The sequence below is a fragment of the Puntigrus tetrazona genome, chromosome 19, assembly GCF_018831695.1.
Source record: "Puntigrus tetrazona isolate hp1 chromosome 19, ASM1883169v1, whole genome shotgun sequence".
In the NCBI taxonomy this organism is placed as follows: Eukaryota; Metazoa; Chordata; class Actinopteri; order Cypriniformes; family Cyprinidae; genus Puntigrus; species Puntigrus tetrazona.
The window spans coordinates 12,893,050-12,918,740 of NC_056717.1; the positions used below are offsets into that span (position 1 = coordinate 12,893,050).

General features: G+C 37.9%; 1 protein-coding gene across 7 annotated transcripts in view; it reads right to left on the minus strand.

Annotated features, from left to right (window-relative positions):
- Positions 1–25,691, minus strand: part of trioa (trio Rho guanine nucleotide exchange factor a) — a 79,223-nt gene that overhangs the window by 30,225 nt on the left and 23,307 nt on the right. For 6 of the 7 annotated variants that reach the window (XM_043217566.1, XM_043217563.1, XM_043217567.1 and 3 more), the window contains 11 exons: positions 17,619–17,693; positions 14,868–14,982; positions 12,548–12,740; positions 8,225–8,767; positions 7,619–7,741; positions 6,405–6,596; positions 4,701–4,832; positions 4,227–4,457; positions 2,789–2,911; positions 1,808–1,999; positions 996–1,165 (listed from right to left, as the gene is read on the minus strand). In XM_043217566.1, the coding sequence (XP_043073501.1) occupies positions 996–1,165; positions 1,808–1,999; positions 2,789–2,911; positions 4,227–4,457; positions 4,701–4,832; positions 6,405–6,596; positions 7,619–7,741; positions 8,225–8,767; positions 12,548–12,740; positions 14,868–14,982; positions 17,619–17,693 (2,089 nt within the window). Of the gene's footprint in view, positions 1–995; positions 1,166–1,807; positions 2,000–2,788; positions 2,912–4,226; positions 4,458–4,700; positions 4,833–6,404; positions 6,597–7,618; positions 7,742–8,224; positions 8,768–12,547; positions 12,741–12,986; positions 13,237–14,867; positions 14,983–17,618; positions 17,694–25,691 lie in introns of those variants that run through there. The other variant, XM_043217568.1, reaches the window with a different exon arrangement.

Here is a 25,691-nt window from a genome sequence, read left to right on the forward strand (position 1 = left end):
CTATAATGCAAAAAATTAACCCAGTGGGGTTATTTTTAAATACCCCAAAATCGTCAAGCCGTTCACAGATTGTTCACAAAGTGATGTCGCACAGACCCGTGCTGCTCCCTTTTCCTTATAATGTGCTAGTTAACACATTCTGCGGATAAAGTAAACATTATCATGAGAACGGCTTGTCAACCATCAGAAGAGAGGGGCGAGGTTAACAGAGCTCATTAGCATTTAAAGAGACACGCACCAAAACGTGTTCTCGTGAACAGAGCTGTTTTAGATGAAAAATTATTTTGTTTTACTCTTAAACTAAGAAATTAACCAAAATAGACTTTTCATTAAGACCCTACAGAATCATCAATTTGTGGAAAATGGGCATCCGATGACCCCTTTAAGGATTCTTGTAGTACTTGAAGAATGATTGGAGCTAAATATTTACGATTATACTAAACCAACTATAACTACTTTATTACACATTTATAATATTTTATCATTTTTTTTAAACTAACGACAGAAATATTTCCCTAAATGTGTATCTTTAATGTTGACAATTAAAGTCCTTATGTGCATCAAGAATACAATGATTTATATTAAGACGTTGGCAATGTCTCAGTGAAGAATGACTTTGAACGGATTCAATGAATGAGCTGTTAAACAAAAAGGAAAACTGAGCTCAGCATCTCTCTAAGCATCTTGGACTCATTCGCTAAAAAGAACTAGTTCATAAGTTCAAAACATTTGCTCATAAATAGGACTACACTGGTTCTGAAGATTATTGTCTTTGTATTATTTGATGGAACCCAGTCTCTCACCCTAGGCTTCAGACTGCAAACTTAAATCTCCTAGTTGGCTCCTTGGAGCGTGTAAGATTTCAAAAGTTGGGTTTCACACTAACCTAACAAATCAAACTTCAATGGAATCAAACCTGAGATCCACATCAAAACATTAAAGGATTTGTTGCAGGAGGAGACATGAAAGGAAGGACAGATGAGAAGATGGTGCACCTGAGTTGTTGAATGAGATCTTCTCCCTCTTTTATGACGTTTACAGTGAATTGCAGCGTGGTCTGCTGCTGCTGCCCAAAACGCTTGATCAGGTCCTGAACGGCCTCCACCGACTCAGCATACACGTCATCCAACAATTCCTTCTGCAGCTCCTCCAGCCACGTCCACAGCTATGCACAAAAGGCATTAATTACTTTTTACTTTGCTCAGACAGCTCTATATTATTATTTCAATTGCCCATTAATTTTGCACATTCATATTTAATTGAGCTTCTAATGTCTGATCCGATATTGAGTGTTAATGTATCTGGTTCTGGTGTAAATGTGTGAAACGACACGCTTTCATAACTGGGATGAACGACCAACTAAAACGATTTCTTCCTTGACTTTCTCGTGGTGTACACAAAAGATAATAAATAAATAAGAAATAGGCATGCTAAACATCTACTCAATTTTAAAAGGCACAAAAATCACAGTATTTATAAAAAAAACTCCACATTATGCATAAAACCAGAAACATTGCTCAGAGCAGGCGATCTGAGGCCTCCAGCGAACTGTTTTGAAGTTTATTGTGGAAGGTGGTGAATTTGTTACAAAAGCAGTGCTTTGATGGTTGCTCTCCAGAGGTGCTTTAAAGACATGAATTTGAAGACAAAGAGTTGAACTTTCCTGAGAGGATTTTAACATGCTGGCAGTTTAATGTACGCTGAAACTGTCCCAAGAGATTGCATTTTTTGATTCAACCCTTTTTTGCAAGATAAGTTATTATTTTGTAAATTCAGATGGAACTATGCCACCACCCATAGTTCTTACCTCCTTAACATGGGTGTGGAAAGCCACTGACATGTCCAGCAAGACCTTTCGCTGCTCCACCCGCCTTACAAAGTCCTGGATCCTGTCCTCTAGCTGATGGGCGGCCTGATAAATCTCCTCTGGGTCACACTCGCCTGTCTGGGCCAACTGCTCCGCAGCTTCAAGCAGCTTATCAGCATTGGTGTATGTATTCTGATAAAGATGAGACATATATGGACTATGATTATGATGCTCATGCCAACCTGGTAATAATATTTTGCTTCAATGCATTCCGGCAGTGGCTTGTCCAGTAGTTTTGTCAGTAGTCAATATCAATGTGTAGATCAAATACACTCATTTACATGAAGTTAAACATAACCCATGGACTAGTCTACTAGCAGCGATTGGTTAAAACTAATTTTATGCTATGGGTGTAAAGGGAGTACACCCAAAAATTGTGTAATTCAGATGAACTATGCTTTAATCAGATTCTAAAAGTACTTTTAATTAGATTATATAACATTTTAAAATGCTTAGAGTAATATTACACATACTTTTTATGGATTATATGCTAACAAATTATCCGTACGTTGTTTTGACCTAAAATGTGTACTTGAGAATTTAAGTTGGTATTTCACTTATTTTTTTTATTATTCACAGTTCTCTCATGTTGGTTAATGGTCACATTGAAATACAGGTACACAAACAAAACATTTATACTTTTAGCATTGAAATATTGTTTTTATACTGAAAGTATTATTTTTCTTTAAGATGCACTTTTATGATTTAATTGTACTAATTTCAACAATTCGCAAAACCCTAGTTTCTTAACAGACACCAAAAACCATGATGTACTGTTAAAAATGGATAGCTGGGAAAAACCATGTGTGGTTTATTATGCTTAGAAAGCAGTGCTTTTGACTTAAACGGAAGAATACAGACAAGCCCAAATCGAATCAAATATAAAACATGAATGGAAGGTCAGATTGCAGTGTGCCGAACCTGTGCAACTTCCTCAAAGTCTTCATGGCGTTTCTGCAGGGCTCGAGCGCGGTGTAGAGATTTCCCCACTCCTGTGTGTTTGCTAAGAAACGCCTCACCGTGATTCTCAATCCAGTCAAGAACCTACTCACACACGCACACACACATAAGGAAAAAAATTAAATGAATATGCGAGACGGCAGCACAGCCCTCCAGTCCTTCTCTAGGTGAGAATGTGCCCTGTCAGATAATGGGAGTCAAATCAAGGTACCATGACAGGTGATACTGCGGGGTCCAAGACACAAAAAATCATGCATAAAGGTGTCGTTCACACAGTGTCTCTCTCTCTCTCTGCCGTTCATTGCTTCACCAGCACCTGAATAGTGGTTTCCATGGCAACACTTTCCCTCAGCCACAGAATTAGCCATTCTGCATTCTCTCAGTCGAACACCTCGCTGCAGAAAACCACAATCTCTGCACCAATAAACTGAAAACCTCTGAACACAATGTACAATAGAGAGAATGCGATGGCAGCGGCTTATCCTTGACTTTAAATTATGCATGACTATTTCTGTTTGTGTGTAAACAATTATAATCCCAGAGAAGTTAAGCCAAGATGTTGCGGTGGTGTTTTCTCTCCTGTATTAAAGAGCCAGTGGTAACAGTAATGACATACTAAACTAAAGCCTGCCCAGAAGTATGAATGTGGAAATCTCCAAAAAAGAAAGCAAAACATGTCTGCAGACTAAAAATGAAAAGTAACTATACCAGTCTAGTGTTTATACAGTACACAAATTGTCAAATTATATGCCATATTTCTTTATCGATATTAATCGAAGAGAAATATTCCAAACAAAAACATAAGACAAAAAATATTATTATATATTATTATACTAAAATATTATTATTAATATATTCCATATTTTTAAATAAATTTTATTTATTTATAGATTTTTTTATTATTATTTACTTTTTAGGTTACATTTTTATATTTTACTTCTATACTGAATATTTTTAAATGTAAATTATTATTCAAAAATTGGAAGGTGGAATATATATTTTTGAAAGACATTAAAAAAACTATTTAAAAAATCTATTTGTAAATATTGGAAAACTTTATAATAATAAAAATAATTAATTAATTTTCATTTAAATTAGTACCAAAAATCAGGAAATATCACTGATATGTTATGTTAGGGATAACAAAAATGAGATCAGTTACTTTGTTAACACGGCTCAGTTGCCTATGGAGTCTTTTCATCTATTCATGCAGACTCTACTTCCTTTCCTTTGTATCTCCCTCTCACATCCTTCCATCCCATTGTATCATCTTGATGCTTTTTAAATCATCCCCCCAAGGGTATTATGAAATGTCACGTGCAGTTCTCAGTACCACACTTGGACCCACGTGGATCTAAGGGGGTATTTTCAGGTGAATGAATACGTGTGTGTGTTTTACCTGCTGAACGTCTTGCTGGAATACACACAGCTGCAGACGTTGGTGCAGCCGGACCTTACGGTGCTGCCAGATGTTCTCCAGCTGCCTCTGGTGATGCAGAACCTCATGGATGATGTCCAAAACATGGTGCACCGCTTTGGAGTAATTGGCAGAAGCTGTCAGCGAATCAGCGCTGCCAGGGGTCAAGGGGCGTTGAAGTTTGTCCAATAAGGCTTTTCCATCTTGGCTCACCTGGGAAAGAATGGGACAATAATGAGAAAACAATTGCACAAACCTAACAGACTAAATGAAGTTGTATTGTAACTCTATATAGCACTGCGTTATATAATAAATATAATTAGCTGAAATTGCCACTTTAGACGTGCCTGTAATTGCTATAATGTGCATGTACCATTTACTTTGGGATCAGCACCACTTAATGGTTTTTCAAAAGTGCCTGGCAATTTAGTGATTTTGAGACACGCGGCTCGGTACCTCAGAGTAGGCAGCGGTGATCTGCTCGTACAGGCCTTGGTGATGGTGGATGGCGTCCTCTAGGTCCTGTAGCTCAGAGGGCAGATCCACCTCCCCGCAGGCTTTACACCACGAGTCCACATTGCTCATGTACTGCAGAGAGACACAGATACACACACGCTTACAGCAACAAAAAAACTATAATATCAAGCCAATTATAATAAAAGAAAAAGTAATGAACAGACATAAAAAAGTTAATGGACTACATCTGTTAGAACCAAGATGTAGATCAAACCAACTTATTTTGTTTAATCTTCAAAGCTTTGCTATGAAACCATTCTACATTAGCTTTGAATAAGTTCTGAACAATGTTTTTCTTCCCAATTTAAAATATATTTAGACACACAAAGTGATTTCTTAACATAATTTTCTCCTTAGAACATGACTTTATCCTAAACCTTCATTAAAATTTATTTCAAGACAGTATGTACTTTAAAATAAGGGCAAGTTCAAAACTGAACATGTTGTAACTCTTATCACAATGTTGTACATTATGTGCATGTCTGATTGTATATTCCAGTATATTATGTCCACATGGACATCAAAAGAAATGGAATGAATTAAACGTAATAAGGGCAAATACAGGATATGATGAGAGACATGGTTCATATGCTTCACTCCGAATATCAATTCAAATCAAATCATCTTTCATCTCATCCCACTCTTCCTAAGAGATGAAGAGCAGAGCGGGGATGAGAGTCTGGTGCAACTCAAACAGAATCTTATGCATGAGGACAGCCGAAACCAGACAGCCCTGTGATTGGCAGTTGTGGTGATGCCTAAAGGAAAAAAAAAAAATCTCTGGAAGGGAGATTGTTGTTGATATAGCCTCTCTATGAAAACACTGCATGTGTGAGAGGAATATTTTATTAGGGAAAGCAAACTTCACCTGCCCTCTCTACTACAGTCTCTCAAATATGCTTTTCCCACATTTTTAGTGCTATTTCTATTTCAGGAAGGACTAGTGAATAGTGACAATCCAAAAAAGCGCTTAGTAAAGATACAAATGTTATAGTAGCACTCTATTTTACAGTGCAATGCATGTAAATACTATGTACTTATTGTAGGATTTATGATAACTAAGTAATGATTTGGTACTAACCTTGAACCTACCCCCTAAACCTAACCCATGTAGTAACCTTATACTACCAGTACTTTCGTACTGTAAAATTTTATTAAAAACAACCTGAAATTTAAAAAACATCCACAAAACTGCATTTTATGCTTTTTGGAGTATTGTGCTTAGTTGAGCATAATTAGAATTGTACAATTGTACAATTAAAAAAAATGTACAATTAAAATCAGTTGTAAGTTTGCGTATGAAGCCGTCATCGATTTAAAGCCTTATGAGTAATCACTTACGAGGTTTCAAGACCTTAGAAGGCAGCTGCCTATGTAGGAGGTACGCAGTTCACTAGGTCTTAAGACAAACCTTCTATTTTCTAAAATGATCTTGCCTTTTGATTTTCTTGCTGATGGTTTATTTGTTATTCTAAATGAATCAAAGCACAAGTCTTATCATCACTAACTTTTAACAGCACGAGAAATCCATTTCTCTTTTCTCTCGCTCCAGTATTTTCGAATAATCTGTATACTGATCTCCCTGCTGAATGCTCTTTGGTATCGGTTTTCTTTAGAGAAGATTTTGCTAGCATTCTCTCTAACCTGGTCGCATTTCTGGTGGAAAGTAGCAGACATCTCCAACAGGGCGCTCCTCTCATCCAGCGCAGCAGCAAAGGCTTTCCACTCCTGCTCCAGCTGACCTGAGATCTGTTTGATCTGCTGGGACGCATAGTGGCCCGCCTCCAGCAGACGGTTCCCCACCGACATGATGCGGTTTATGTTTACGTAAACATTCTGTGGGAGACGGAAAATATTACTATCAAACCCAATACCAGCACAAAATGATTAATGGTTAGGTTTTTAGTATGGTATTGTATTGCTATTTATTGTTTATTGGGCATAACGAAAAACTTTATAACTTTTAGGATTACACATCCTAGCAGACTCTTGTCTGTTTAATACACAAGTCAACCTTAAGAAGAAAATTACTGGTGTGCAAGTCTGATTACTTTTTGATCAATAACAAACAAGTCACAATGCAAGCCTGAACATGAATAGAAAAATCCAAAACCTGCTTATTAAAAATTAAAAAGTTTTTGTTTCCTCGTCCCCGTCTTCACTGTAAACCTCTTACAGGGCCTTTAAAGATCTACCATTCTTTTCAAAGAAATTATTATTTTAATTTAATTATTTTAATAATAATCAGCACAATTGTTTTCAATATTGAGAATATTTAGAAATGTATTATAATGATTTCTGAAAGATCATGTGACACTGGAGACTGAACTGCAGAAATTGTTTGCTTTATTTTTGCAGGAATAAAATGAATTTTGAAAACAGCCGTTTTAAATTGTAATAATATTTCACAATCTGATTATCATCTAATTGACCCTTTAATCAAATGAATGCAACCTTGGAGTTGCCTTATAACATAAAAAGTAAAAATATCATTTAAACTTTAAAATCATTAAAGATCAACATCAGAGCTCAATATGTCTACATCCTCTTTCTGTCTCTTTAAACAGGAAGTGATCAATACTTCTCTCTATAGTAATGGGGCTTTTTAAAGCATGCCCCTAACAGGGTCCACAGCTGGTGGGCAGCCATTCAAACAGGAAGACCTTAGGTGGATCATGCTATGCTCCATCTTTGATTATATGATGAGTCACCAACGCTGAATCAATGCTTACAATATAAAAACTAAAACTATCACACCGTTACACTGCTTAAATGGAAGAAAAATCCTAGGATACAGGACGCAAGTAGTGATGCAGTGACATTTTCGATATTTTGTGAAATTCTAGTAGAAATCTTACCATGCAGTTCATGGCAAAGTGGTTGTGCTGGGTCTGCAGCTCCATGGCGTGGGGGTGGTTGTTGCCGATCTCAGTGTATCCAGCCAGAAACAGCCCTTTGTTGTGCATGATCCAGTCAAACATCTGCAGAGATACAGTACACACACGTCAGACTCCCGTTTGACTGGAAGCAGGTTAAGTGTATGTATGCGTGTAAATGTAAGATATTCCACTGGGTGAATGTTTTTGCACGTGCATGGTTGTGTTCATACAGCTGAAAAGAGTAAAAATAGAAAATCATAAAAATGACCCGTTTCTCGGGAGCAAAGAATAGCTGCTGGTTTCCTAGCAACATGCAAATCTTCCACCCACTATGAGAAACATTGAGAGGAATTAGTGAGAACTTGTAAATATGTGCACAGATCCAGACAGAATGAAAACACAGGGTTTGCTTCAATTTAGAGCAATGGTTCTCAACAAGCAGACCGGGGCCCACTAGAGGGCCTCAACAAACTTCCAAAGGATGGCTTGCAAGTATTTAAATGAATAAATTATTAATATATTCAAATTAATTTAATCATAATATAAATTTTGTATCAATAGAAGGTGTGCATTTGTGGATCTCACCTTTTCAGCATCCTGTTCGAAAAGCCTGAGTTGGAAGCACTGGTCCAACTGCAGTTTGCGGACGTGCCAGGCCTGATGCAGGTTCTGCCTGGTGCTGTGCAGTTTTTCCAGTAGGGCTGAAATACGGGGCACCAGGCCCTGGGTGTCAGCATTGGGTTGTCCCTGCCCTTCCCTCTGCCCTGGCGGGACTGGCACAGTTCGGTTAGCGTAGCTCTCACTGCTTTGAATCCTTTGCAGCAGCCTCTGGCCCTCACTGTCCACCTCCTCCACAGGAGCCTTCATCACCCTCTTCTTCAGGGCTGCGTGCTCCTCTATCATGCGTCGGGCTCCATCTAAATCCTGTGGGAAGTCTTTGCGTGTGACCGTTTCTTGCATCTCCTCCAGGCGAGCGAGCAGGTGCCGAGCATTGCCCGTGAAGTCTTCGAAGGCTACGCGGATTTCGATCCACTCTTCGTGGTTGTAGTCCAGGCTGCCCTCGAAGTCAGGGGTCAACTGGGATGGGTCCACCACCTTAGATAAGCCCTCCAGGGAAACCATGGTAGTCTGAAGGTGGGTTTGATGAAGGAATGTAAGAAACCAAAAGAGGACAGTAAGGGTAAAGAGAAGGGATGTGGGTGGAATATGAAAATTAATCAATATGCACAGTACTAGAATGCACAATATGACTTCTAATGCCCTAAATCCTACGTGAATTGATGCAGCCCTTCCAAGCTCCGTTAATGACCAGCAAGGCGGGACTGCTATTTTTAACCGGGGGCATAAATCTAATTTCATACAGGCACTCAGGGACCGCCTGAGGTCCAAACTACCTAGAGACAGACAGACTCCCAGCATGAAGCCTGAGGGCGTCAGAAAGGGCGATATCATCACCACCAGCACCGCAGTAACACAAACCAGCTCTGAACTACCTGAAGCAGGAAAGAGCCTTGGGTAATCTGTATACAAATGTACATGCATACCAAATACGCGAAATCGTTAAAATAATCAACTTTGGCTTTCGCTGTGCTCCAAGCATGTGTCTAACGACAAATTCATGCTGAAAGTAAAACTCATCCAGTCAGGATATATCTTGTTTAATATTGTTTAGCGTTAGTTCAAACCACTGAACAATAATGTTATGTTTATTATAAGCACACTGCCTAATTATAGTCTCCTGCCTAATTAGTTGCTCAAGTCAAGTGGATTCTGATTGGCGGTCAATATTTTTATTGTTTGTCAGCTGGATTAAATGGTTCTGTAAGTGTATACTATGACCTATATGCAGCAGAAATTTATAAAAGGACCTAACCACATAGTTGTTTGATTTTTGATATGTAGGCCTATACTATAAAAGACATTCTTTCATAAAAACAGGTGCATAGATTTTATCATTAGACAGATATTACATTACAGAACGAGTTAAACCAAAACACACACTCCCGTTGTTTTTGTGACTTATGACTGGTTAGAAAAAAATTGAATAAACATGGAGGTAGCTTTTTATGGCATTTTCACTGCATACCTGGTTATGAAAACTGGCACAGAAATAGACTTGAGAAGGTGTATGATTGTTATTTTTGTATCATGCATAACTATTATTAATTAATATATATCAGCTTTTACTAGGTTTTAATTTACGCTTTAGCAATTGTTCATGTTCATCTCATTTTATTAGTGTTTTCTTCATTTAAGTAATATGTGTTCTTTAATTTAAACATTTTATTTTGGCAATACTTCTAGATTAGATTTGATTTTAGATTTAGGGAACAACACTGAAATGAGTACAAGTGTGTTTCGAAATAACAAAAAGCCCTACTCTTCCGTTCATTTATTTCTTGATCACATTTCTCCAAGAGAGCTAAAAAATAGCATGTTATTCTTTCTACAAATGAATAGATGGGAGGACAGAAAAAAAGAAAACAAATGTGCACGAGGGGGATTCATCAACGCCGTGAAAGAGGAGAGAGCGGAGGTGTGCTCCTCTTTTGTGAATTCAAGGTAAATGCGGTCTAAACCTATTCATCAATTCAAGTCCTGCTGTCAGGCAGGCATCTGCAGCCTTTCACAGACACATCAACATGAGCACGCTGCCCATTAGTCCATTAACTGCTACGAGAATAATGTGAGTTATGGACTGCATCTGCTTTTTTTTTGCCTTCTACTCCTATTTTGTTGTTCGGTAATTATGAGAAATGTGACATGTCATGAACAGTGGGCGAGATGAGAGCTTGCAGCCGTTCCTATGACAAATTCCTTGACCCTGCCCACCAGAAACATTTCATCATGTGTTGTGCTCAACACTTGTTTGGACTTACATGGACCACCAAATGGTAGGGAGAGCTTCTGATCCTCCCACCCACAATATCACAGTACTGTGAGAAAAGAATAGCAGCAAAATAGGGCAAATAGCGGAAAATATATGCGACTGACACCAGCACGCTGACCTGCTGTGATCGGCCAAAGCAAATTTGAATTCCTTCAAGCCTTTCTAATACCATGTTATTTAATACCATCTATTCATTTTTTCACTTATTACATTTATGCTGTAGTATTCCCTAATATTTGTAATAAAATTCAATTTAAATTTACATTTCGATGAATTATGTAGTTATCTTAACCTTATTTTATTTTAGTTAGTTTCCTAGGCAACGTGTTATTTTGCTGCATCTTTTTTTATACAGATTTAAGTAAATGATTGTAGTAGTTTTTTCTAGATTTAAGTCTAAAAATTTCTACTGACTTTTACTGACTTTACAAGGAGATCACACAGGCAGTGATACTTGGAAATGATTAATTTTCAGTGAAAGTTTATGGACAAAAATCGCTATTGATGCTGGTGAATCATTTGGACAACGACTCAAAGCTGAGAAAAGTTTACTCTTATGCAAATGAGCAGTAAAGTGATGCGGCAACTATCAATGGGAGTAGAGATAGCGGAGCTTGTTCATTATGTGATGCATCAGTATTCAGTTTCAGTATCAGTTTTGAAATTACTGTCCAAAATTGGTTGACATCTTATATTTACCAGCAATAGATCTCATTTGCGATCATGCATGTGCAGTCCATTAATACCAATAGGCCATTCGGCAACAGGAACTGGAATAAATCACTTAATCAGGTGAATAAGGCTTTTTGAATTCACATCATGTCGAAAATATTCTAATTCCTTGCACTGGAAAGTTCCAACCTCTGCCATCTGACTGCCATGAAGTCCTAAACGGTAGTTTTTTGGCTACCTCTTGATAATTTGTGTTTTATACACTGTGACACTATTATCTGGTGCCCTTTATTTTTTTGTTCAATATTTCACCGAAAATAGAGCAGAACCGATATAGTGAAGAATTTACTGTCATTCACATAACAGCCGCACATTGATCTTTTTTGGTGTTATGAACGTTGCCATAGAAACAAGTCCAAGGACGTGACGTAAAGCTCAGAGCAGAATCTCAAAGGCTTTTTTTGTGTTTTTCCTGTAATAACGGTAATTCTGACGTGACGCATAACTGTCAGTGTTGATGTCACTGCAACATACCAGACCCCGATCGGTCTTTATCATATATTTTATCATGTTTTATTCATAGAGGCATGAGAAACTTATTATCATTTCATCTAAAACATTATTCTCCTGCACTGGAAATTTCTGCAGCTGTGACATGAGCTATCCATTTTTTTTCCACATGTGCTCTTTCACTGTCAAACTGAATGCACGCACACACAAAAGCCTCTCTAATGAAAACAAACACCGCTGCACTCAAATAAAAACAAGCATTTAAAAAAAAAAAAAAAAAAAAAAAAAAAGCTTTCCACTCTGACGCTTCTGTGAGCAAAAAAAAAAGTTGCACAAACACCTTGCAATCGAGACAGCTCAATATTTAACAAATGCAGAAAATATGCCGAAAAAGCATTTCTGCTGCATCCACATTTACATTCATCTAGTCAACCCACACACACACACAGACAGAGCAACAACACCCACACACTCCCACACAACCAGAGCCGCCTTCACATGCTCACACCAACACAGATCGGATGTCACCGACAAACCCACAGATTATTCATTAATAAGACGAAAAAATGCGGTAGAGAAGCCATTTCACCTGGTATTTCAGATGTACTGCAGAAATAATCTACAATATTAGTAATACCTTTAATTCTTAAATCAAATGCACGTATTTTAACACTGCTGATATACATCATCCGGGTTAATAGAATGATCTAATTATAGTATGCTACAATCACAACCAAAAAGTGAATATGCAGTGATGGACGGCAAAGCTCTAACGATGTCAACATTTACGTGTAGGGTTGTGTTGCTGGAGGCGAGAGACTGAAAGATAACCATACCTCAAACTCGAACTTGGAGCTGCCGAAGTTGGTCCTCTGTTTTTGCCAGAAGTTGTCTGGTTTGATGATGAGGGCGACGTGGATGCAGCAGGGAAACGACTCCTGCAGGATCTTCAGCAGAGGCTTGATGGAATCCCATTTGGAGCCACGCATGTCCACGATGACCGTGAAGCCATGTTTGCACACGTCCTCGCTGGATGACAGAGGAAAAAAAAAGAGAGAGAGAGAGAACAAAATGAGTTTTAATCCTCTTTGCATTACATAATCTATGGTGCATCCTCCTAGCTAAGAAACAAAAGCAACCGCTGCACGAAGGCAACTAGAGGAACTAAAAATAAAGGGAAAAAAAAAACATTTCCCTTATCGAAAAAAGAAGGGAAAAAAAAAATCAATGCACGTACAACAGAGAGCAGAGGGAGGGATGCATGGCATAGCTTACCCATTAAGCACAGCTGCAAATTTCTATCAAATGAGCTGCTTTCATATAGCTGAAGGCCTTCGGTATCCAATCAGTCAAGGCTCTACCTGTCTTAAAAGCTCTGTGACACAAGCTGCGCTGCTGATCGCATCAGTCCGTTACTCTGAAATCCAGAGCATGTCTCACGCAGCTGTCAGTCAAACATCTGCCTGTCTGATTTCACCTCAGAAAGTGTCTAATGGAGGAGCTGTCGGTAATGACGAGCTGTAGACGAACACACAGCCTTGTGCGACTGCGACACTGTTTTCCTCTCTCTCTCTCTCTCTCTCTATCCCTCCCTCTCTTGCTCACTGGTTCACTCGCCCTCCCATTTTTTTCCAGCACACTCGCCTGCTCTCCATCTCTAAAGATGACTGCTCCAGCTCACTCCCTCTCTCTCTTTCTCTCTATCTTTATCATGATACATCTCTTTCCATCTTTCTGTGTGTTTCTCTTTTTTATCTCTAGGGGATTTGCTTTGTAACAGTAGATCTCTCTCTCTCTCTCTCTGTGGTGTGACTGTGTGGGTGCAGGGGACAGAGTTTGTGAGTGAGGATGATGATGATGATGAGGAGGAAGAGCTGTTGGCAGTGGCTGAACTGCGGCAGGTTCTTGATCGTGCCCACGCTGCCTTTCCCACCAACCACTCTTCCCATCGCGCCCCCTCTTGCGTTTCTCTCATATCTAAATCTCTCGTTTTCTATTCCCCTCCCTCCTGTTAAAAGTATAGAGCGACTAAATTCATTGCAGTATTACTGGCTGAGGAATAGATTTCATTAAATATGCCAAATAGGATGATAAACCATCTAGTCACGCCGCTTTCAGATATGAAATCCATTCTGAGAAGAGAAAGGGGTGTTTCCTCAACTTATTTTCAGCTTGCTAATATTGTCATTAAAAAAAATGCCACTTTCATCACATCATTCATTTTGTGGTGGAAACGCTAAACTAATACTCCATTATCTTCTCTAATTATTCTAATAATACTTACACTAATAATTCACTATCTTCAACATTTAACAGATATAAAATGATTGAATAAAATGATTGCACAAATGTCTAAAATAATTTCTTAAAAAAATACTAAAATCTTTATGTTACCTTCTTGAGGATATGACAGTTGATTTATTTTAAATGTAACTTTAAAACGGTTTGTGTTTCCAAATTTGACTCTGCATAAAGACTGAAACCATAAAACTAATCAATCAAAAGGAATTTAAAAAGTATCAAACATAAATGAAGGCATGATAAAATGCTTTAATGTGACATATGTATGAAATGTATTAAAATAAAACTCAACTCAAAACTCAACTCAATGGATAAGTGTCAGCACTTAAAAGAAACCCCCATGAAGGTCACAGTGTGCTCTGCTCTCTGTAGCTGCACTTTACCAGAGTTACCACCCTCATGCTCCGACTAATGGACGCTAAAGGCTCCGTAAACAAACACGTTTATAGAGCACGAATGCTCGGCAGAGCCGTTTAGAGGAATTGGGCTGAAGTGCAGACTTGGCCTGCCTCATTCAATTTTTATAAGCACAACAAAAGATCACATATGAAGAGACACAGCGTCCCTAGTTCACAGGTCAATTACAGATCAATGCGCCCAACTATGAGGGAAAGAAAACAACACGGCAGTAAGCAGCAGGACAGTTGGCACATCCACTGCACAATTTTCCAGATCCAATCCAGTTGCTTTTGTTCATTTTAAAAAGGAACGAGTCTGAACGAATAGTGAAAGGAAAGCAGTCAACAACGTCCAGCAGGTGCATCCTGTGATGTTTTCATAACATATCGAAGGAGTTCATATGCTCCTGGTGGGCAGAGCTCATTCTAGCTGAGAAGCGAGTGAGTGTGTCAATACCTAGGGATGCCGGCGAGGTAGGCGATGAGTCTGCGGAGATCCTCGTGTCGTATTCGGTCATGGTTGGTTCGTGATGGGAATGTTAAAACTGGACCGCCGCGCTTGTCCCTGCCCCCTAGAGAAATAACAATGCAGGAGTTATAAAGAGGGCCGACAGAAAAGGGAAAGACATTAAATCAGCTAATAACAACGGAAAAAGGCTTTACTTTTTTGACAATGCCTCATATACCATAATCACAAAATGCTCTGTATTTTGAGGCACATTTACCTTCAGTTTGGCATTTAATGTCTTTAACAGGCTCTACTCAGAGTAGACGGCATACAAAACAGCATATGGCACAAACTAATCTAATCCAGGAAGTACAGTCCATTCAATATATCGTACACAATCTTGATATTATTCAATACTACTTCTACTCTGACTAAAGCCTATAGTCTTAAAAATAAATAAAAACATGAATGAAAAACACTGGAGTTGTAAAAAGCAGTGCATTGTTGAACTTGAAAGTTTGATTCAAAACCTGTTATCAGCTAGTATCAGGCAGTCAGTCATTATCAAAATCTTGTTACCATTAATTTAGTGCAGTGTCTTCAGAGAATACTGAATGACAGCGTAGAGAGTTTTCTGAGATAGTGTGAGAATTCAAGACGAGACCCCGTTAAATTATTTGATATCATAACTGTAAATCTCTCTGAATGACTCCGCTGCTGTTCACTTTTCAAGTGGTTAGACACTTGAAACAAGTGTCTCTGAAAGATCTTTCTAGTGTCTGGGAAAAATGTTCAGTTTATAAGTGTGCTAAGGAAAAATTTAAGTTCAGAAGTCTGAACATTTATGTACAATTTAGTTGTATCCAAATCCAAGATCATTGGGGCAGGACGGTCAAGTAACAAACACCTTCTAGATATCTGCGTTATGATATGCTATCATTTACTCATTTACAAACCTGTATATTTTTTCCTCGTAGAAAACAAGAGAATTTTTTTTTTCAGTAGTTTTTGATCATGTAATAAAAGTCAATGAGGTCCAAAACAACACTGGACTTTCATTCCCACTGTCCTACTGACTTTCACTGCATGGATAAAGGACTAATTATTCTTTTATGTTCCAAAAAAAGGGGAAAAAAGTCAATCAGGTTTGGACAGAAATGAGGGCAAGTAAATTTAAATTTTTGTCTTTTTAGCTGCAGCTCTCAAACTTAATTTTGCAACAAAGCCAAGAACTTTTAAGACAATTTCATTTAGATTTTAAATCATTCTGTCCATGAGTGCCATGGTTTAAAGGCTAATGAATTTGGTGTATGACAAAGACCTGGATGATTCAAGGAATAGCTATTAGTGTAAGTAGTTGATAAAACTGTATTCTGATGTATTTGTGGATGTATTGCATTGTTGGATGCAAGTCCAGGAAAAAATGCACTCTTTTTATTCCAAACCAGTGTAAGTTTCTTTATGTTGTTGAAGACAAAAAAACCAACAACATATAAAAACCTAAAAAACATAGAGTGAGTTTTAGGTGATCTATGCCTTTACCGTGGACCAAAAGTAAGGATAATACAGACCTACTCAAATACATCACAACTCAACTTTAACAGATCGTCTTCTCACAGCTCCAGTTCACACAGGTTGTGTTATTCAGCCAAAAGGCCTCAACTCCAACACAACAAACTCACTGAGTGGCTGGGATATCCATGAGGATTTTCTTCCCGCGAATGTGCTGAATCTCACTAATGGAGTGTGTTTGTAATAGGATAATCCATCTTATCCTCTGACGTTAAGGAATATAAATAAATAAAAAGCACATAACTGCATGCTTATGCAGAAACCACTGGGTGTTGTTCACACTTGGGGCTCTGCAGGTTCAGTTCCTCTGCTCATTTCTTTATTTTTTAAGCACACTCTCATTCCTGTTTATTGCGCTTCTTGCTCTATCATGGGACATGTGTGTGATGGTTACTCATCCCTATGGAGACTCAGCCTTTGTTTCTGAGTCACTTTAGTGCTGGTCTGTTAGTCGTATGACTAAAAGAGCTACACATAAGCTTAGAGAGCAAGTGAGAAGGAGAGCTTTTTACAGTCTAAATCAAATTATGTCCTCTGTCAGGCCACAATGACACACCAACTAGAAATATTTTGGGAAGTTACAGTAATATTCAGTAAAAGTTATTTTGGGTCAAAAAAAAAAGTTATCTCGTGTTTGTAATCAAGGGTTGTTGTAAGGACTAAAACTGCTAAAAGTTATATAGTTGGAAATTAAAGCTAAATATAAATAATTTAAACAAACTAATACAAATGCACATAAAATTACAAACTTGATAAAATGATAAACTAAAATAAAAACTTCAAATCCAAAATTAAACCTAATTCATAACATAACACAATACTACAATAATAGTAGGAAGTAATATTAAAATAACATTGGTGTGATGCAAAATTTCTTGTTCAGGTCATTTCCTGTTGGAAGACATATTTGCCTTTTTAAAAACAAAATAAAGTTTGAAAATAAAGCAATTTTTTAAATCCTTTTTATCTTTGTTTTTCAGTCTGGGATGGAACGTGGCTTCATCAACTATCCTGTTGAAATTTGTTGTATTTGAACATTTCTTTTTAAAACTAAAACACTGTTTTCTGTACTAGAAATATTGCAGATACACACACTTGTTGACCATACATAGAGTAATTACTTTAGAGTATGGTATGACCACTAGATGCATAGTTATAACAACAACAGAACTCCAATCAACAACAAACCTGACAAGAAGGCCACTTTTTCCTTTAGAATGGGCAAAACTTCCATCGCCTTCATCTCTTCATTCCTACGAAATCCTGAAACACAAAACGGAATAGAATTAAGAATCCACGCAAGCATTTCATCATCAGAGGCTTGGTTTAGAGGTTAGCATACTGTGGATGCTCGTGGGGGGGGTATCAGAGTTTGAATCTGGTGCATTTAAAGCCCATGAACATCAATTTCGCGTTCTCCTTTTATCACACCCTTTTACATGTATTTAACTGAATGTAAAGACAGTCCAGAAACAACATCATTTGTTCTTCTGTTCTTGGCATGAGCAGATATCGCCTTGAGCGTTGGCCCTCGTTCAATCGCTTTGCATGAGATCAGCAGCAACCTGGATGAAGCATCACTTCTGTTCGTTTGTTTTTATGATTCACAGGTTTGAGTCGACTAGGTTTGGCGAGTCTGTGCCAAAGTTGATTTAGTCACGCATAGCCAGCAGACTGACTTTGGTCTCTCAGAGCGCCCTAGACTCACAATCACGAAAACATAACCTTGCTTAGATTACATAATTTACCTTTTTCCTTTCATTTCTTGCCTAGATGAGCTAAAAGTAATCATGCAAATCACTTAGAAATAATAATACGATATTAGTTCATGACCTACAAGTATCCATTTCAGAGCAGGACGGATGCTGGAAGACTTAGGCATGGCACAATACTCGCTAGTAGAGCATTACGGACATGGATGGTTCAGTTGAGACATGCAGTCTTTAATTCCACTCCTACTATCCCTCCATCCCAGGGCTGCTAATTAAGCATGAAATATGGTTGAAGGAGCCGATCCCTCCTACACAGACACACACAGCTGAGAGAGAGAGATGATGTCATTTATCCATTTTCCTGCAATGCTTCCCTGTGGTGTCTCAGCGCCACTCGCTGTACAAACGAACACCTTTCTCCAAGCCATTCTGCCTTTTTCCCTCCCCTTCTCTTTTTTTTCTCCATGCATCCCACTGGAAGGTTTGTTTTTCCACCACTGCTACTGTGCACCTCAGACCACGTGATCTATTGAAAGCATGTAGGCTTCTGCTGATTATTTACAGAAATACCTCCTCCAAAGAATATACAGGACATCAAATCATTCACCCTTACGCATTTTAAAACCTGCTTGAATTTCCTCTGTGGATGATATGAGTTATTTACATTAAAATGCAGAAGAAGGAGAGTCATACATGACTATATGAAGAGTTCATTTTCAAAAACCAATAACTTCTGTTTGTTTTTCATTGAGAATGCACAATCAAACTGCAGTCAGGTTATTCTGATTTGAAAAAAGGGCATTTCAACATTAAAAAAAAAAATTGAATTATGGTTTTTATTATCATAACAGGAGTTATCTGTTTTTGCAAATATAGCAGTAATATTATATTAACCTTAATATTATTCATGATATTTTAAGTAACAAACATTAAGTAATTTATTTATGATTTATCTATAAGTTAACAAATGTATCAAGTCATAAAATACAAAAATTTACAAATTGTTTAAATAACAATGTTTAAATAAAATAAAAAAAAGTGTAAAGTATTTCATGTGTGTGAGGAAGAGAGTCCATGCTCTTCCCTGAGAAGAACTGGCCTTGGTACGGTAGGCCAAATGAGGTTCTCACTTCTGCAGCTGGATGATGTAATGATGTGTGTGTGTGTGTGTGTGTGTAAGTGAGCTCCACTGCAGTCGAACAAGAGAGGGAGCCCATTTAATAACGGTTCACAATATGACTCCAAAGACTGAAGCAGATGCGCTTCCCTTGTAGTCCATAGAAACACACACACAAGCTAAATTAAAACATTTTATATATCATATATTCATATAATAATAATAATAAATAATAATAATAATAATAATAATAATAATAATTAATAATAATAATAATAATAATAATAATAATAATAATAATTCATATAATAATAATTCATATAGTAAAGAAAAATTTTATACATATTTAAAAATCTTTAATTATAATAATACTAATATTAATAATACTACTACTAATAATAATGTGTTTAATTATTTTGTCATATAATAAAGAGGTATTATTTTAGCGAATTAATAATGTAATTGGGACACTCCTGGGTGTCTGTCAGATTAAACTGTAGCTAAAACACACAGGGTTACAACCTGTGTAAAACTAATCATTCTAGGTTTAAATTGGGGTTTCGGCAAGGCTAACAATTTCATTTATCGAATAGATCTTACATTAATCTACTCATTTCCTCACCAATGACAGAAGACAAAGAAATGACCTCCATCTCACATCTGAAGTGCCTCGTGCAGGAGATGACCATTCCAAACATATTATCTCACCAAAATGAATCCCATTTCACAGCAGTGTCGCCGTCCTTCAAGCTTTGCATGCAGGGTAACTGGATATTTCACTAACGTCTAAAATCCATCAATTCAGCATCCAAACCACAGAAATACAACAAACCACTTCAACAAATAGAGACATTACGCTTGGAGAAAATCAGACAGCTATTCTTTTCCCAGAGCTGGAAGAGCTCTAAATGTGGTTGGGAATTCACAGTCTGTGGAAAAAGAACTAAGGAATCTGGGGGGAAAAATAACATGAGCAGTTTTTTTAGAAGTGAAACTTCAAAAGGACACTGTGGTAACAACGAACCTCTTCTTTAGTGACAGGAAGGTGAATCGTGGGTGAGTTTTAAGGTCACTCGAAACAAACGGCTAAAAAGAAGGAAGAATGCACAGCGGTCTCAATCTGTATCAACGCATCAGTGAGTTCCTCCGAGCCTAACCTTTTTCTCTCACAGGTGATTATTTTTCAGATCAGGTTTCAGGAGGAAACGGACAAGAAAACATGTCAGAAAATATAGCCTCACTCTTTCCAGGTAATAGGTTCCTGATCTTCCTGATACTGAAGAAGTAATGACCTGAGATAACAACAGTAACGATCTGACAATCTGAAACGAGCATTGCTTCACGTTCACTCTACATCTAAACAGCAGAGCATCAGATTTTTGGTAGATGGCAGCAGAGCGGCTACACGGATCAACACTACGGTGACGAGAGACAATGTAACGGATGTAAATGGCAGATAGGAAACAGAGTTAGTAAATGATTTAGTTGGAAAAAGGAAATACAGGGTGATCAAGCAAAAAAGGAAAAAAAGATACTAATATGTGACTTGCAAAGTATTTCAAATCCAAGGCAAGCAGTAAAGACAGTTTTGCCATCTCATAATTAAAATGCATTTAAAAATAAAATATTACAATGAAAAACGGTTGTGTTAAATAAACTGTAGTAAAATTTCACAGCATTATAGTTTTGCATTTGACCAAAAACATAAAGTTGCCCCCAAAAAGTAAAGCATGCGATTATTGTAAACTAATGATAATTATCTTCTGCTGTTTATCACGACAATGAGAATGTGTGCCAAATGTGCCTGATTGCAGGAAAATGTCAAAATGCTAAATTCCAACAATAGCTTTATTTTAAAATACAAATATCTTACAAATCTGGAGTGAAATGTGAACATGTTTTTGAAATTCACACAAACATCAGTTAACTATACGTTCGGTCAGGATTTATGTGCATTATTCATTAACAGTACACACAAACGAGATATTGTACATTCATAAATGCAAATTAAATGATGAACAAATGCATGAATAAATCCAATCATACGAGGATGCAGATTGCTCTGAATTTCCCCCTCCCCCATCACGCTTGCTCACTGTGGGTCAGACAGAAGCAAACAAAGGTCAAAGGTTCAACGAGTATGTGCCTGTGTGTGTAGCAGCCGCTAATCACATCACTCATTTTGCCGGCCACATTACTGAGCACATTAATGAATCCTCGTCCCACACCGGCCTCACACAACTAATGAGTCACTCGTTCGTTCATTTCCGACTGGTCCTGCTGAATGAGCAGAAGACAAATGAATCCTGAACAGCTCAGTGGCCATAATGGTCTGAGCTGACGTTAAGAGGCCTGCTACTGTTCAATTCCTATTTTGCTTCTATTCATTGGGGAATAACACATTTGGGCTTGCTGCAGTGCATAACATCCATCACTGAGCAAATTGTAAGAATCAATACAGGATTGAAATGAAGATTAGGGGTGTAAAGAGTAAACGTATTGAAAATTTTGTGGTACGGGTCTTGCGAATCGGTAAACGGATGTACTCAACAAATTATTCAACTTCACATCCGTAACAAGCATTTTGATAGCAAAGGGGGATGAATACAAAAAATAGCATATGAAAATTTAAAGAAAAAGCAACTTTTTTCCTTCTGCTGTATTGAAACCATAGTGACCAGTGACATCAAAACCGATGTATGTACTGTTAGATCCTCTAATGAAAATAAAATTAAATAGTTTTGCTTGATGCTACCCTTAAACCTCAAACTATATGAACTGCAGTCATGCTTAAAACAGATATAGGCACCCAAGGTTTTAAATTTCCACCCTGTAGCTTGTAACCTCACAACAGTCGGGTCAGATCAAATCACTTCAGCGCAGCCGACCTGGCTTCTTATCGGGGTGTAGCTTGAGTCTGAATCTCAGCAATTAGCCTATTAACCTGAGATGCTCCAGAGAATTGAGATATCAAGAAGACAACCCATGTGACCTGACCCATCACCCTGTGAACAGCTGCAGAACCGGGTTAACACTTGAGCTGGTGAACATGTAACCAATAGGACACTGGTGGAGCACTGGGAACGACCACCGGAGAGGTTTACACCATGTCCTAACTAGCTGGATCATAAAGTGTTGAATGGAAAAACGTCTAACCTATCAATAATACTGCTTGATCACAATGGGTCTATTGGGATAAAAAGTTAAAAATTAAAACTCTTTTCAAAAGATTAAATCAATTCATAAATAAGATAAAAATAATGTAGTATACACACACATATATATGTATAAACATATACATACATACACATATAGATATACACTTAATTTAAATAACAAAACAAAATAATGTTAAAAAAATGTAGTACAATTAAAAATAAAATTAAATATATTTAATGTCTAATTTATAACTGCTTAATGCTTAAGTAAGAAACCATTAAGCTGCTACGTGTTATTGCTCATCAGAATTCTAGGTATATTTAAAGGAAGTACTTTACAGAGATCATGAGATTAGACAATGTTTTTGAGCAGGCGTATCTTTTTAAAACTGACAATGAACTGTGTCAACTTCTTAGGAGCACAACATCAAGCAGGTGGCTTTGAAGCTAACTAAAAGCCACAAAATTCCAACTCCGTTTTTGATGCAATCTTATACCGAATGCATCTCAAATGCACATGCATTTTATTTTCGTGTACATCAGAGCTCAAGCTTCTCATTGGACCAACCATGCTGCCACTTTAAACGTTATGAGGCACGTTACCAAACAGGGCACAGTGAACTGCACAGGACTCAAGTGTACTCACAGTTGAAAACTGAATAAAAAGGTCACTTCAGCTTGCTGCATTACAGTCAATGCTGTGCGTGAAGCGTGAAGGGAGAGTCTGTAAGCGTGAACACAAAGCCTGTTTCTCCTATACTGTAATGCGATCAAGGGTGAGGAGCACTTCCACCCTCGGTTCCCCAGAAGCACAGCAGACTGGTAAATGTGAAAAATGCCACGTCGCGGTATGTGCAGCACCGGACCAGCTCAAAGTTCACGAGACTGATTGAGACACACACTCTTTCACTCAGACTGAACATCAGAGTACAATGACAAAAAAAGTTATATATGCTTCAAACTTTTGACAACTTTAGTGTTATACTTTGCATGTTGTCTGTTTTTGGTCTGCCTAAATTTAGTTTGGACCTCTATGGGGGGTCCTATGTGGTGCCTTGCTCTCTTTACTTCAACAGAGAAACAGAAACAGAGGGGAGTCGCACCCTCAAGACACAACCTTTCTATTTCTGTCCTCCTCCATCAGTCTGTCTGTGCTTTTTTTTTTCTCCTTTCCTCCTTTTCCACAGACACATCACACACCTTTTCAATCTCTATTTTTAAGTTTCTATTATCTATATACAGCAAACTGATAATAAAAAAAGGCAAATATTGTGTTATTCCTGCACTGTTTGTGCTCTGGTCATGAACAATACCTCAAATCATAGAGCTTGCTGAACCTCAGCAAAACCAAAAAAAAAGTTTGTAATCTGATCAGTGAAAACACACGCACAGGTCATCCGAAATCCAAACCAGCTTCCTCCTGTCAAGAGCAAAACCACAAACACGTATGTGCACATTTAGGAAGAAAACATCAGACAACACTTCACTGGCCAGGAACAGGACTGGGAACCAACGGACTAGTTTGTTGGATGACTAGTTGAAAAAAGAGATGAGGCTAGAACAACGAAAGGGGATATTTAGATGAGAGAGAGAGAAAAATGAGGATAAAAATAAAGAGCCCAGCAGTTAAAATCACAGCGGGACTACAGACAATTATACTGTACAGACACATCAGGAGAGCAACCTCAATGTGGAGGAGCAAAGATGCCATTATTCTTCATCAATCAGTCATTTGTCTCTAAACGGTCCCTATATAGTTTATATAATTACAACAGAAGCAAAATCTTCTCAACTATTCTGGTACAAAGCAAAAGTTTCAAAATATGTCTATATTCCTTTAGAATTTAAGCATGTAGCAAATAAAACTTGTACCGCATTTTCATCAAAGAGTTTGACATTTTTTGTTTCCACGTACCCTGCAAAACAAAACCCCATCTACAACTCAACCGAACCAGCTAATCATTTTGCTAGGCTAACTAAGTTTGAACTAAGTCACACCCCTTATTTCACCAATAAAGGATGTTATCCACAGATGGTGGGTTGGTATCAGATGTGCCCATGAGCGTCAAAGCTTTACCTGGCAGCTGAATCAGCGTATTGCCCGTCTGTGCGTACTGCCACCTGTGGTTGTCCAAAAGTGACGCCACATTCCCGTTCCACCAGCTGGACAGAGAATCTGTATCCTCAACAACACCGCAGTGCAGGTACATGACTAAAACCTCTGCCACTTCCAACTCTAAAAACTTCCTGAATGGGTCGTGTAGACCATGACAAACGCGAAACGCCTGCCTCGATGTTCCTAGAGATGTAGTTAGCGATAGTTTCGCTCTGCGTGAAGAGCTAGCGCATGTAAGCCCCTGCTAACAGTCGTCTCTCCCGGATTTAGGGGAGAATAGGCTTTGCCCAGGGCTGCTGCTAATCTTAATTCTCAACAACAAGAGTTTGAACTCAGAGGGGTGGACCATCACATCGTCATTTAGCAAGATCATTTAACGTTTTTTTCAAACACAGCAGCCTTTTCTCCAAAAGAAACACGTAAAAATCAATAAGCGATCAAATTACTCCGACGGTTAAGTACTTGTAGCATCGCTCTCTGGTTAGCAAACTACTTGTGGCTTAAAAGAAGAAAGAAAAGAAAAAAGCACAAAGAGGAAACCAAGGAAGGTCATAAATCTGAAATTTATCGTAAAATGAGTGAAGAAATCGCAGAATCTGTTGATGGAGCAGAAACAACTTCCTGCACTGAAGGATTACTCAGAAGCTGCTTAGAAAGTGATTAGCTGGAGTCTTGCCTCAGGCCTCCTCCCTCAAGCCTGCCCACAACGTACAACAGAAGGCCGTTAGAAATGAAGAGAACCACACTATTGGACGGTGAAGATGCGGAACATCGGACTAATTAAACTGAACTATAACTACCCATTAGTCGCACTAACAAATATTACAGGATTCAGGGTTAAAACAGTAACACAAACAGAAACGCATCAATATTCTAAGTCTGAGATTAACAAAATAGGCATATTGTTTATTAAAACAGAACTTATAATATTTATGATAAAGACGTCTTGCAGAATTGCAAAGGGTGTTGTCTACCTCTAATATTAAAAAGAGGAAGTGGAGAAAACGAGTGTGAATTCAAAAACAGAATGTTCCTCTTTCAATATAAACGTAGGAGAAAAAAATAACACACAGCTGACCACATCTGCTAATCAAAACGCTCTCAATGTGTCTACATCAAAAAGGGTCTCAATTCTTTAAATCCATTTAAAGATATAAA